Raw genomic sequence first — 15088 nt, 5'->3', positions numbered from 1 at the left:
TGGATTCGATGTGTCTTCATAAAATTTCAATTCGATCTCAATTCGATCATTGTTATGACATGAATAGGAGAATTCGTTAGATTAACAAATCAATTATGATCTAGAGCTAATCTAATCTCACTCGTTTAGTGTTGGGCAAATTTTTTTTTATAATATAAATGATATATTTATATTAAGGGTAGGAGATTTGAGTTAAGTTGTACAATGTGCAAACGAGAATAATTTAGCATTACGATTTGACAAAAAAATAATTTGATATTATGAGATATAAACTTAAGACGTCTCACTTATAAGTAGATAAAAGTATAGATCGTATTATTGTTTGAGTAAAGAAACCCCATCGAAAATTTTCACAAAATAAATTTCTTATATAAAATAGTTCCACTCCTAATTGCACCTAAATCTTTTGTGATAAAATCAAGGGAAATTTTATTTAAACTCATTTAACCTCTTTTTATACCCAACTTAAATTTTAAATATTAATTGTCTATTTTACCCTATTGCATAATTACTATTAAGTACAAAATGAAATTAATAATAAAACTCAAATTTATCAATAAACTCAAACACTATAATTAAACCCTACGATCACTTTTTGTTTATCCTACGTTTATTCTGGCTAAAACCCTAATAGCTCTCATAGAGAAAAATAAGTTTTTTTTATTGATAGATGGTGATTTTGAAGTTTTGAATCCTCCAACCAAGGTATGACTTAATTAATGAATATTTTGTTCGTTTGATTTCAATTTTTTAGAGAGTAGAAGTTATTTACTGTAATTTTTTCCAACAAATACAACAAAAGCATCCTACCTTCCGCTAAAACAACAGCGAAAGCATCCAACTGAGAGAAGTCAAACTCTATGCTCCTTTCTTGTGGTTCTAAAGCGAAAACCACATTCCCTTCCCTTTTCAAGTCTGTTACGAAAACCCACCGGGCTCGAAGGTCACACGAATTCGTAAGGAAGCATTTCCTGCAGGCATCGACACAGAGCTTCTATGGAAACAAATATTGATCATGTCATTTAATCTCATATTCTCCCAAGAGGAGACTCATCCCACGTGATCATCGACCAACCATAGATCATAATCATGGAAGCGTTTTATCTTCTTCTCAAAACCCAAGATATAATTATTGTGAATTATAACATGCATCCCTTTAGTTTCTCGCACCCACGTCTTGTTCTTAAAGTATAATCCTCCAGTTGGGAATGCTGCATGTGGCAGCAGGTAGAGATCCACTTTGTTAACGAGTTTGTTGTCTAATGCCCAGTTAAAAGCGGGTTGATCATTTGCTTTTTTTCTCTCTGGACCATGGTTGATCTTTAAGTTCCTCAATCCACTTCTTAATAACCATCTTTAAGTTCCTGCAGGTAACAATTGAATTATCAGCTTTTGTGTTGTGAAATACCATGCAAAGAACTAAGGTCTAAACACATCAAATTTAGCTTCTAAAAATCAAATGGGTGTAAAAATAAATCCACATATTGAATTGGGTTTATGGGGGTGTATTAGGTATTAAATTTGGGTTTAAAGAGATATTAATAGTTTAGTTAAAAATCAAATGGGTGCAAAGAGTAAGTTGGGTGTAGAAATATGTTAGATGGGTTCAAACACATGTCGAGCTGTGCAGGTGGATAAGTTGGGACCATACCGATGGAACTAGTAGTGGATCGTTGGCTTGACTATGAAAACTTAACATGATAACTATTATTTTCTACACAACTTGGTCCTGATTTACTTAGCTTAAGTTAGCTTTCTTAAGTTAATAGCTCAACTATTACAACTTCTATTATGACACTGGTATACCGGACCTTGTTATCACGCTGAAAAATCTCTACACCACTTGGAGAATTTTTTCATTATGTCAGGAACTAGGGGTGGGCAAACGGGTCTAGGAACCGCGGGTTAGGGCGGGTAATTGCGGTTCAAGGTGGGTATAATTTTTTTAAAGAAGAAACGGGACGAGGCGGTGGTATTTATGAGGTGGGTGAGTCCAAATCTATAGAAGCACGGGGCCGGGGCCCGACCCATTTCTAAAATGGAATGAATGGAATCTGGATGGGGTTTGTTTCTTTTTTCCGAGTGACCTAGTGGTCCTCGATCGATTCCCACTCTTATTTCTCCTAGCCGGCATCACCAAACGCAGACCGCCACCGATTCACCACCATTGTCACCCATAACTGTCGTCGCGACCATCACCACCTTATCACCGTCACAGACGCTATTAACCGTTAGTTTCACCTTAGGTCTCCTCTATGTTTGTTACTCAAGTCATCGATCAATTCTCTCTCGAGTGCGTCGTCCCCTCCACGGTTCTTCCACCTACACTATGTCATTCTCCATCAGTCATCTCCTCCACCACCCAGACATCACCGCTATCGCGAGTCTAGGCCTTGGTGACCACCATGACTGCCCATCAACCTCAATTGTCCTCCTTGAGTCCTTGACGACATCCCATATTTAGAGAACTTTAAGGTTCTCTTTCTCCCTCCCACCCCTCGAATCGACTGCGTCAACATCACAGCAGCCACCACACAAGTCCCGAGGCTCCAAACTCGACTGGTGACAACCCAATCTGGTGCGACTTGATTGATTCCAAGCGCTCTTGACTCGGTCAACGAAGAAGAAGAAGAAGAAGAAAAAAAGGGACCCGTAGACCCGGCTCGAACCGACCCGTTTCAAACGAGTTTGGTTAGGTCCGTTTCCTATATTAAAATTTGTTGTACCCGCCCTGGCCTGACCCGTTTCTTTTAAACCCAAGTCTGGTCCAATTTGGTCCCTTCAAAATTGGGCCCGGCTCAGCCTGTGCCTAGCCATACCAGGAACACAGTTTAATATATCAACTGTCATAATATAATTGGTTCGAAATTTTTTTTTCTTCAAGTTTTCAACCAATTGTATTATGACACTTGATGTATCGTAGCGTCTTCTCAACACACTCTTTCCACCGCTTGAGAATGGTGAGCAAAATGCATACAATAGATTAATAAAGAAAAATACTAATATATAAATATGTTGTAAAATCGACTGTGTGTGCAGTGGAATAAATAAGCAAGACACAAAATTTACGAGGTTCCTCTACAGTCAGTGTGACTGGAGTACGTCCTCGGGGCAGCAGTGGTGCTTCCATTATAATTTAGAATAATAGGAGTACAAAGATAACTCTCTCTATTATCTCCTCTCATCTTCCTCTATTCTCTCTCTTCCTCTTCCTTCTCTCTCTTCCTCTACCTTCCTTCCTCTCTTTCTTTCCCGTGAACTCTTCACATCTATCTTTGTTGTGTTTCATAAGGCTTGCTTATATAGAAGCAAGTCACAAGCAGCATAGTAAAAGAAAATGAATGGGTTATTGGCCAGCCATCCATTCACCTTTACAACACTCCCCCTTGGATGGCCACAAGTCTTCTATTGACTCGTTAAAATCTTGATCTGTTTTGAATGCTCCCCCTGATGAGTATCTCCCCCTGATTTCAAATCATTTAGGTTGATCGTTGATCGTTCTGCTTTAGTCTCTTAGTAAGAAGAGTTGCTGAAAGAGTTGATTTACTTGTTGTTAACTTTCCACAGGCTTTTTCTTGAACTGGGTTGTAGGACTTTCTGCTAGACTTGCATCCAAATGTCTGAATTTACTCCTTTGATCTGAAGCAGATTTGATTCAAGTGTGGTGGACACTTGATCTTGAATCGGACTTGTAATTTCTTTAAGGACCTTCGAAGCTTGATCTTGAATGAAATTGGACCATGAGGAGCTGCACGTGACAAGTGATCTTCGGCTTAGTTGGGGATGAATCAGCATATGTTCATTGCACTTGTCTCCACATGCTTCAATGCATCATTTTCACTTTCCTTACTTGCTCCTTTTGCTTAAGTAGTATTTTCACTGTTTTTCCCCCATGCATATGTGGCATCTTCTCTTGTAGGATTTGTCCCCTGGTGCAGAAGTGGAATGCAAACCCTTGCATTTGGATGGCTCATCACTTCTTGGTGACTGAAGACCCAGCTCCAACCGTTGAAGATGACTACTCGAGAGCAATACTAGGTAAGCAATCAGGAAAGGTTCCAGGCAGTCGGTTCCTTACCTGGAGTTTGAGTGGAGGTTCCGACATACTGCTTTCTTTATCCTTGTCTTTGCAGGTAAGAACAAGGACAAAGGAAAGGACAGGGAGATTGCATGATATGAGATAATCTTGCTCTGGTCCCTGAAGATATGTGATAATCTTGCTCTGGTGTGACATGTTTGAAGAGGTATTCTCGGAGAGGAAGAAAATTGAGTATTTCGAGATGCTATGTTGAAGATGCATTCTCGGAGATGAGGAAGAGTTAGGTATTCTTGCAGTGTTGCAGGTCTGCCTTGTTATGGAGAACAGAGGTCGACATATATAGAGATTTCTCAATAGCAAGTGGTGGTGCTGTGCTTTTACTCTTGTCAGCAACTGTGGTGTAAATAGAACAGTAAGATTTACGTGTTTTCAACTTTGTCAGAGATCTTTGACAAAATTGCACGCGACATCTGAAATGCTGGGATTACGTCTGAAAAATGCCAACGAACTTTATTCAGGAAAATCTGGCTTTTTGAAATTCGGAGAGCCGTGTCGCTTCGATCTTTGAACAAGCGGCTCTGTTGCCTCTTCTTTTATAGAGACATCAATTGCGTTCAAGAGTATGCTCAGAAAGTTGCTGCCTGAGAAATTTCCACCTTCTTGCACTTCTGAAATTTTATTTGACCTCTGTTTTTCCTTCATCATTTCTGAAAAATGACTTGCCCATCTAACATTTGCTTAGATTTGAGTCTTATGAGTGATACAGACGAGCAGCGTCAGGATAATATATGGCGCCCGTCCTTCTTATCTTCTAATGGTCCTCTTACGGTTGGGGACTCTGTGATGAAGAATAACATAACCGCTACTGTGGTAGCTAGGAATCTTCTCACTCCAAGGGATAACAAGATCCTTTCAGAACGGTCTGAAGAGTCGGCCATTCAAGACTCCTTGGCTCTCAGTGTTCAGTGTGCTGGCTCTGTGTCCAATATGGGCCAACGCCTACTTGCTCAAACTCGCCAAGTTGAATCATTGATGGCGGAGGTGGCAAGTCTTAAACAAGAGATCAGAGGGCTCAAGCACGAGAATAGGGTGTTACATGTGCTTGCAAATAGTTACTCTACGAGCATGAAAAGAAAGCTCGTCCAACTGCAGGAATCCGAAAGTCGGATTCAAAGTGATCACCAGAGGTTCGTTGCTAGATTCCGAAAGCAACTGATGCCTTCCCCTTCTGGTGTTTTGCTAAGTACTGGGGTGCCACATGATCAATCTCCAGTGCCTCCCCCTTCTGGGGTACTTCCGAGTACTGAGGCTTCACATGAGCAACCTTTGTGAAGGCTCCATCCTGTTTGTTTGTTTTAACTCATGTGTATGTATATATCTGTAATTTCTTGGAGATATTAATAAATAAGCTTTATTTCATTCAATGTATTGTGCCAAATACAATAAAGCATATACTTCACTAAGATGTGGTACTTCTGGACCAAATATTAATTTATCTTTACCCTCACGAAGATAAATGATTATTCTTAGTGTCTTCATCATATGAGTATTCAACTCATAATCTTCAATCCATATGATTCTTTTAATATCATAAATATCATGGATAAGATTCGTGTTGGTAGATTGTTCGATCTGCAGCTCGAGACAATAATTCCTTCAACACTTTATAATTTTTCTAGACTCTTCAGGAGTCCCAATTTAATATCATCAACTCTTCAAGAGTTATAATTTAATGTCATTGACTCTTGCAAGAGATTTTAGTATGTTGCAACAATATCATAATGATAGTACTCACTAAGGCAATTTATATCATCCATTGGTATTGAGTACATATTTTATGTTTTACCCTTCAGAGGCTTACTTCAAGCAATTTGAATCCTTCAAGGGTTTTCTACACTTCATGACACATTTTCCTTTGGAATTTATACAGAGCAATTTGCTCCCATGTATACTTGAGGGATTTACTTATGGAGATATAATGTGGGCGACTCACAACCCTTCGTATATAATTCTCCATTCATATGAACTCGTTTACAACCTTGTGTCATATCATGTAAGTGTATTACACTATATTACAAATGCCCATATATAACCTCCTTGGTTTAACATCATTTGGCTATTTGTATTGTATTCAAATATATATAGGTTCATTTGCCCACGTTCTTACAAAATTTGTAATGGAATTGCCTTTCTCCATTTTTGGCCAATAATTTTTCTTTTGTCGATGAACAAAAGAACGTGACTTAATATTAACACAGCTTATTGATGAATTTAGTAGCTACTTGTAAAAACCAAAATTACCATTGGTTATCATCAATCCGTGATCCCATATTCTCATGTGCATGCGCATGCATAAAAGCTTTTCATTTCTTTGGATATCCATTGCCTCTTCAAGGGCATTACACTATCTCTTCCAGGATAGTCATAGTTTAGAGAATGCGGATCATAACCTCTTCTTGAGCGTTATAGAGCTTGGATTTTAATCTCCACTTCCAAGAGTTGAGTCATTTAGAACCTATACGTCAATCATGCTTCATGCATGAGACATCAATATTCCCATGTCTGTGGATTGTCATATCTGGGACGTGTATCCATACGGCGACTGTCATGCTTCTGGCATGCAACAGTTATGCTTCGGGAATGCAATAGTTCAGTAGTGCCATATTATTCTTCTTTATTCGAATGACTGAACCTTTTGAGTCTAAGGGTTTGCCACGTTTCAGGCGTGCAACAGATAAATCATTTACTGTCTCATTATTTTATCCAACAGAGACATCAATTCTTGTAGGCACATTTGCAGTAAGTATATATGATTTCATCACTTTCGTTGCATCATTCAATTATTCATATTTCATTTTCTCATTGATTGCTTCGTGAATCAAAATAAGACAAATTCTCTTCGTTCTTCTGGAACGGTCTTTTCTCATTATTCTTTTGGAATGATATTTTCTCATCGTTCTTCTGGAACGATATTATTTTCTCCCCCTAATGGCAGGAAAATTGTCTTATCAAAATGACAGTCCGCAAACCATGCGGTAAACATATCCCCAATCAAGAATTTCAAATATTGAATGATAGATGGTGTTCAACATCAATGCCTAATCTGCAATGATGCCTCATTTCAGTACGTTGTGGCAGTCTTACAGGCACATAGACAACACAACCAAAAACTCGTAAATGTATAATGTTTGGTTGGTTCCAAACCCGAGTTGTACTGAGAAGTATTGATGGTCGGTAACATGTCTCAACCGAATTAATAATGCATCATGTAAAGTTTACATGTCCTCATGTAGAAAATTGGCAATTTCGTTTTCATGAGCAGAGCGCGGGAAATCAATTTCATTCGCTTAATAAAGGCTTCTGCTAAACCATTTTGAGTATGGACATAAGGAACTTCTGGTCCTTATTTAATAGTCAGTAAACTAAGACTCTTATGGCTTTTATTACAATTAAGTTAAGGCACTGCGGCACTTCAAACTTACGGTACTCATCTAGGAACTTCATGTCATGATCTTCAGGATCAAGGGACTTCATGCCAGATCCTTTTGTATGATGGAACTTCGGGTCCAATCATTTTATATGATGAGGATCAAGAAACTGCAGGTTCTGATCTGATCAAGGAACTTCAGGTCCTGTATATACTCATAGTAACAAAAGATAAGTACAATAAATAAATTAAAGCACTAGGCGGTAATTCCAACCATAGTAAATAAATTGCATTTAAGTAAATAAAGCTTGTGACAAGGGCTTTAATTCAGCACCATTCACATAAATCAAAACTTAAAGCAGTAGGCGGTAAAACCGTCCATGGTAAATAAATTGCTTTAAAGTAAATAAAGCTTGTGACATGGGCTTTAAACCAACACCATGCACATAAATATCAAAGCTTTAAAGCAAAGGGTAATAATGCTACCCACTGTAAATAAATTGCTTTAAATAAATAGAGCTTGTGAAAGTGTTTTAAGCCAACACCATTCACATAAATAAATATATATTTTCGTTTCTTATTCATTCACATGGTGCCGTGTACCATCCAATAATATTTGTTCTTTTCTCCTTTTGTGACAACATCATGCACCAAAAATCCACCTTTCCAATTTTTTTATTTATTTTTTATTTTATTTTTTCAGAATGGTGCAACTCACTTCCAAAACCTTTTTGTTTTCTTTAAATAGTCCAACCGACACACCATCCATTTGCTCCCTTTTTCAATTTATATATGTATATTTTTCTTTCTTTCCAACTACCCAAAATAATCACACTTTTCTTTGTCTGCCACTTATAAGAAGATCAAACCGTTAGATTTAACTCAAAATTTAGTATGATATGGATAAGAAGATACCAAACAACTTTCGTGAAGAAACAGTTTCGAGCTGAGCTTCTGAAAATGAAGGTTTGGTACTCATAAGATGGCTGTCCAGTTTTCTGCGGAAATGGAAGCTGAGTTGAAGTTTCAGTCATCTACGACGATCGCACCGTTGACAATTTCTGAAATTTGGATATGTTCTAGGTACTAGGCGGACAAACAACTTTCAAGAAGAAAGTATTTCAATCGGATGTCAGGAAGTTGGAGTTCAGTGGCTATTTACATGGCTGCCAAATTTTCTGCGGATTTTGAGTCTGTAGTATTATTTCTAAGATATGGAATGATTTAACCGTTGGATGGTTCTGGAATTTTGGTATGTTATGGGAGAGAGGATAAGGAACAACTTTTATGAAGGAATGGTTTCTGTATGAGCACTGGAAGTTGAAGTTTCAAAGCTCATATGATTGTCGGATTTTCTGCCAATAATAATGACAATACTTATATAACCACATGTATATTTACTTTAAGAAAATTAGTCATTTAGAGATATGAGAATAAAATGAAAAGATTTTCTTATCTGTGAGATTCCAGCCGATAGATGTGAGAGGTAAGTAGTGCTTTCCACCGACATGAGAGCTTCTCGTGCTGATAACGTGTTGTAAAATCGACTGTGTGTGCAGTGGAATAAATAAGCAAGACACAAAATTTACGAGGTTCCTCTACAGTCAGTGTGACTGGAGTACGTCCTCGGGGCAGCAGTGGTGCTTCCATTATAATTTAGAATAATAGGAGTACAAAGATAACTCTCTCTATTATCTCCTCTCATCTTCCTCTATTCTCTCTCTTCCTCTTCCTTCTCTCTCTTCCTCTACCTTCCTTCCTCTCTTTCTTTCCCGTGAACTCTTCACATCTATCTTTGTTGTGTTTCATAAGGCTTGCTTATATAGAAGCAAGTCACAAGCAGCATAGTAAAAGAAAATGAATGGGTTATTGGCCAGCCATCCATTCACCTTTACAACAAAATACATTTTGTTGTTCGTATTCACGAATACCAACAAACAAGCAATACCTTCTTCTCACTCATTTACGCAACAAGATATCCAACTCATCATTTCCCTGGCGTCGACCACGGAACAGCGCACTGCGCACACACGGCGCACTTTAGAAAATTCCACTTCCACATCCACCACTTGCGCTCTGGTGGGCTATCGGAGTGAAATCTCGCAGAGCTCCGTTTCTCCCCGTCTTCTTCATTGACCCGACCCGACCTCCATCACAACGCCGCCATGCTTACCACGGTAATTACGAACGTGCAACTCATCTCTTCCTCTTCGTCTTCGTCTTCGTCTGTTGGGTCTTTGTTTCACTGATTTACTCGTAGTTTGAAATCTTCGTTTCTGTCGGCGTTTGATTGTGTTTGCATGGAGCAGCAGAGAAGCATATCGGGGTCGTCGCAGAGCCCTAGATCTCCGTCGTCACAGCCGTACCTGTCGGTCTCAGTTACTGATCCTGTGAAATTGGGCAATGGCGTCCAGGCATACATCTCCTACCGAGTGATCACCAAGGTAATTTCGTCATTTCACTCTCAATTTCTGCTTTTGATTGTAGGCTTTGTTTTGGTTAGGGTTAGGGTCTCTGTGAATCGGTTGATTGCGTAATTAACAGTAATTGCATGGTTGGTTTTATCTCAGAGTGTACGGAAGATATAAATTCTCACTTTGTTAGGGGAATTTGATGTACTGAATGACCAATTCGGTTAATATGAGAATAGGTCTTAGAAATCAAGGAAGTTGAAAAAAGGGGTTCCTCCGTACCTGGGCATCGAAAGAAAGAAAAATCAGAATTTGTATTAGCATGGTCATTCAAAATGCACCGCGAAATGATAACTATTCTAGCTTTATGTACCATAGCTTCTTCCTAGAGCTTCGTTGCTAATTAATATGAAACAAGTTAACAAGTATCTGGCTTATTAGTATGATGGAAAGTGTGATGATTGATTGGATTGGAGCCAATTGTGCATTAATCACTAATCAGTGATTCTCGTTATAAAATGTGTGCAAACAAATGATGTTTTTCAATGGATCTTTTGAACTTGAGCATGTTTAGTGAGTTGGATGAGCATGTGATCTATAAACATGCTTTTTAAATCTTGTTTTTGCGTCTGTTTTGATGCTATTATAATGGTTAATTTCTATTTTTGAGTATTCACATCTATGCTATGTTTGTTTTTTCAGACAAATTTTCCTGAATACCAAGGGCCAGAGAAGATTGTTATTCGACGTTACAATGATTTTGTTTGGCTACAGGATCGTCTCTTTGAAAAGTACAAAGGAATTTTTATTCCGCCTCTTCCAGAAAAGAGTACCGTAGGTAACAACATAACTATACCCTTTTTTCTTAGAATTGTTTTGTGCTTGTAAAGTAGAAAATCCTATGTTTACCTCGTCATGTGCATTGTTTTGCCATGCCTAAATTTATGTACTTGCATATTCATGCATGCCTTAACTAGCTAGTTATAGATATCTTGGTTGTTGATTCAAATTGTGAATGAAGAAACTGTGATAGTGCCATGGTGAAGGCTGTTATAGCCAACCCTAAGGATACTCTTTTTTGTGGGTTTATGATGTAGGATAGGGCAGTGGAATTTAGAGTAGTTAGCAGAAGCAAAAACACAGAAAACTTTAAACAAAATGAAATTAAAAGATAAACTGACTCTCTCCAGGGGCCTCACACCCGTTCTTGGCCAAACACCAAGAATTGGAATTTGGAATCACTCCAAATAAACTACCATTGCAGGAAATTTAACTAAACTTTTATTCATAAACTCTTCATTGTCTTTACTATTGGAATTACAAGGATATTTATAATGCCTTAAACCTAAAGAACGCAGGAAAGTAAACCTATTATAGGAAAGAAATCCTAATCCAAAATAGAATAGGAAACCAAATCTAGCCCCAATAAAACTGGAAAGAATCTTAAACCTTCTAAAAGTAGGAAATTAAAAGACTAGAACCCTAAATATTGACATACTAAAACCCTAGAGATTAAAAGACTAAAACACCCAATCATTTAGGGCAGCCTTCACTTTCGTTCCGCATCAGTTTGTAACCATGCTTGGAGTGATTTTGGCACTGAAAATCTTTAACCTTTGGAGTCTATTCTCGTTGCTATACTTAGTAGTTACTGGAGATAGAAAATGCAAGATTATGAGCACTTGTATACAGTGACTAACTTCAGTCCCTAATGCAGAGAAGTTCCGTTTCAGTGCTGAATTCATTGAGATGAGGCGTCAAGCATTGGATGTATTTGTTAACCGAATAGCTTCACATCATGAACTTCAGCAAAGTGAGGATCTGAGAACCTTCTTACAAGCAGATGAAGAGGTGGTGTTTCTAAAGTGATGCCTTGAGTCACAGTTATTCTCGTGTTACTACTATGAAAGTCAATACTCAATAACTTATCAGGCACCTGTGTCGGACTTCAGAATAGTTGACGTGTTTATATGCTTTTTTCAGACAATGGAGAGGTTAAGGTTTCATGAGACTGGTATCTTTAAGAAGCCAGCAGATTGGATGCAAATCTTCAAGGTAACATTGATTCTGCATGGTGTTTTTAAGACTTAACTGTTTCCCTGGATATTTCCTTTCCTAAAAAGGCATTTTTCATGAATTAGAAACGTTCAGTACCTTGTTCTGCTTATCATGGATGGATTTCTGGTTGGTATCTTTCCTTTTATATGATATGTATTCTGTAATGGGAAGATTGAAAGGTTAAATCCTCATATGCAGGTACTGGAAATCTGTAGAAAATTGTCACTATATTCAGTGTGAAAAATAGTGCACATTAGCAATTATTCTCAACCCTCTATTTTCATTATCAGGTTAATGATCTATGTTCTGGATTGTCAAGCCAAATAAAAAATGGAACACATATCACGTGGAAATAAATGTAGGAGAATATTCAATTGCAATTGTACAATTACTATTCTTGTTAATAGGTTGAAGTTTTCTGACGTCCTTCAAGTTTATTTTTCCTTCCTTTTCTTTGTTTGTTTAAATGGTTTTAGTGTCTTGTCAAGTGCAAGCATAAGGGGCAATCCTTTCCACTGCTTCGTGTCTTTTGCATTTAGAGTAAACTGCCGATTTGCCCCCTAAACTATTACCCAACTTTCGATTTCCCCTCTGAACTTTTTAATTGGAAAATTAAGGACTTAAACTAATTTTTTTGGCCAATTTCCCCCCTACTGATAGTTTTTAATAGATTTCATCTAAATTAACGTTAACTCTTATCATGTGCAAACCATGTAACTCTCATTTGTGAACAAAAGCGTTACTTCACTAGACATTCAGACACAAAAGCTATAGAATCACACATATTTGCATAGGTTTATATTTATAGAAATCTAAGGTTTTCAATTATTTTAAAGAATGAAGTGACCGAACTACCCACACATGTTGTGCACATGCTTCCATTTAACATAAATTTGGATGGAATGAATGAAAAATTAACAGCAGGGGCAAATTGGCCAAAAAATTAGTTTAAGTCCTTAATTTTCCAATTAAAAAGTTCAGGGGGGAAATCGAAAGTTGGGTGATAGTTCAGGGGGCAAATCGGCAGTTTACTCTTTGCATTTATTGTATTTATTGAACTGAATAGGCTACTTCAACTAGTAAGTAGTTTTCCTTTTTGAGAGTTTGTCTGGTTGAATAACGCGGCTTTGTATTTAACAGGATGTACAATCTAAAGTAAGTGATGTGGTTCTCGGAAAGGAAAAGCCGGTGGAAGAGTCAAATCCTGAATATGAGAAGTTGAAACACTACATTTTTGAGCTTGAAAACCACTTGGCTGAAGCCCAGAAGCATGCATACCGTCTTGTAAAGAGGCACAGAGGTAACAACGATTTGAAGGCTCGATGTTCTTTCTTTACCTTTTTCTTTTACTCTATTAGGGACTTTTCGGCTGCACTTCCTTATTCTGAATTCAGAATATGGTTAGAATGTGATTATTTATAACTATATTTATGCAGAACTGGGACAGTCTCTAGCAGATTTTGGGAAAGCAGCCAAGCTCCTAGGAGCTTGTGAAGGTAATGCTCTTGGAAAGGCCTTTACCGAGCTTGGGGCGAAGTCGGAGACATTATCAATTAAGCTGCAAAAGGAGGTAGGCTTTAATTGAGAATTCAGTATATCATTGGTGTTCCAGTGTCTATGGTGTGTTTGCTTGTTCTTCTTTGCATGCGTTCATTTTGTTTTCCATTTTGTTTAACAGCTAATCATGATATGTTATGGTATTACCTTATCTTTTCGTCTCTTTGTAGGCCCAACAACTGTTAATGAATTTTGAAGAACCCTTGAAAGATTATGTACGTGCCGTGCAATCTATTAAGGTGAGAAGGGTTTGACTTGACACGTCTTTAGATTATACTCTTTACACTAGCATTCTTCTCTTTTGGCAATGGATATAACTTTAGCTTCTAAGTTCGTGGACACAAATTATTATTTGAATATTTATCCTTCCCATTCTGCATTAGACTTATGGAATTTGTTTCCTACCATTCTGGGTTAATATGTAATAGAAGCTCTTCCTGGAATTGTCCTCGGTCAAAGTTTTTTCCCATTCATTGTTTCCTTCTGGTAATCTTCATTTGTCATAAAAACTGATCCTTTTAAATATGTGTGTTGAAACAGGCCACAATAGCTGAGAGAGCAAATGCTTTCAGGCAACAGTGTGAACTTGCTGAAACAATTAAGTTGAAGGAGATAAATCTGTATGCATCTGACCAACTGTTTTATGTTTCTCTGTGTGTCCGGATTTTCCGTTACGCTAGCCTCTTGTATACTGAAAACATAGACGAGTAGTAACTGTGATTATAGTTAGGTTTCCAGTTAATAAATATAAAATGGTACAAGGGAAAAAAAAAAATTGTGAAAATCATAGATGGGAACCATTTGATTCACAACTAATGTTGAATTTCACTCGCTAGTCGTGTTGCCTGTAATTTTTGATTGGCCAAATAAGTGTTGATTGGTTTGCAGTGACAAGCTCATGTTGACCAGATCAGACAGGGTGGGAGAAGCTGAGCACGAGTACAAGGAGGCAAGTCAGCTGATGCAATCGTATATGGTGTACACGTTAGGTGGCATCTTCATTATTTGACTAAGATTGGTTTTGTGATGCAGTTGAAGGCTGAGGGTGAGGAAGCAACCAGAAGATTTGAAACGATAGCGCGACTGATGAGTGAAGAGATAGTTCGCTTTCAGGAACAAAAAACAACAGACATGGGGGTTGCTTTCCATGAATTTGCCAAGGGACAGGCACGCCTGGCAAACAGTATTGCAGACGCTTGGCGAAGTCTTCTACCTAAGCTCGAATCTTGCTCCCCGGTTTAGTTGAGTGAATATAAAACCGGAGCAGTATACTTCATTTAGTTCGTATAGATGGCAGGGCAGCTCTTGCTTTGTAAAACCTTTGGACCCTCAGGATTTTGTCCTCTTATTCCGGTGTTGTACTTTGCAGACTATTAACTTTTTATTTTCATTTTTACTTATCACCTGTACAAATTCAGAGCTAATTGAAAAGATTTGCTATCTGCACTGTTATTTGCTAATGAGGATCCTGGGAATCCTCAAATCGTGTCTGTTTATCGTACATTGTGCGGTCAAAAATTATTTTAAATATTTTTATTTAAAATTAAATATAAATAATACTTGATGAAAATTGACCGCACGATATACGATGAACGG

At 37.8% G+C, this 15088-nt stretch overlaps 1 protein-coding gene and 1 long non-coding RNA gene across 3 annotated transcripts; one reads left to right on the top strand and one right to left on the bottom strand.

Moving 5' to 3' along the window:
• Nucleotides 1–7248: 7248 nt before the first annotated feature.
• Nucleotides 7249–9361, bottom strand: LOC126598953 (uncharacterized). Its single transcript, XR_007615020.1, has 2 exons — nt 8382–9361; nt 7249–7671 (listed from the first exon to the last, which is right to left on the bottom strand). It is a non-coding gene; the product is annotated as an uncharacterized LOC126598953 (long non-coding RNA).
• Nucleotides 9362–9401: 40 nt separating this feature from the next.
• On the top strand, nt 9402–14934 carry LOC126598946 (sorting nexin 1-like). 2 transcript variants are annotated; one of them, XM_050265338.1, is made up of 11 exons: nt 9402–9643; nt 9779–9910; nt 10580–10715; nt 11595–11728; nt 11861–11932; nt 13076–13235; nt 13372–13505; nt 13663–13731; nt 14033–14112; nt 14381–14441; nt 14525–14934. In XM_050265338.1, exons 1-11 carry the CDS (start codon nt 9632–9634, stop codon nt 14732–14734), a joined length of 1200 nt encoding a protein of 399 aa, XP_050121295.1. In that variant the 5' UTR covers nt 9402–9631; the 3' UTR covers nt 14735–14934. The 2 variants fall into 2 exon arrangements, with proteins under 2 accessions (XP_050121295.1, XP_050121294.1); XM_050265337.1 differs by having other exon boundaries at nt 9403–9643; nt 9776–9910.
• Nucleotides 14935–15088: the final 154 nt, after the last annotated feature.

Source organism: Malus sylvestris, chromosome 14, assembly GCF_916048215.2.
Source record: "Malus sylvestris chromosome 14, drMalSylv7.2, whole genome shotgun sequence".
In the NCBI taxonomy this organism is placed as follows: Eukaryota; Viridiplantae; Streptophyta; class Magnoliopsida; order Rosales; family Rosaceae; genus Malus; species Malus sylvestris.
The sequence above is the reverse complement of the archived record's forward strand: the minus strand, read 5'-3'. Positions and strand labels throughout refer to the sequence as shown.

What these genes read in the sequence shown, in the direction of transcription:
- LOC126598946 (XM_050265337.1), top strand. An exon ending in TCCAGAAAAGAGTACCGTAG is followed by an intron (nt 10,716 to 11,594) that starts GTAACAACATAA and finishes TCCCTAATGCAG; the next exon opens with AGAAGTTCCGTTTCAGTGCT. An exon ending in CTGAGCACGAGTACAAGGAG is followed by an intron (nt 14,442 to 14,524) that starts GCAAGTCAGCTG and finishes TTTGTGATGCAG; the next exon opens with TTGAAGGCTGAGGGTGAGGA.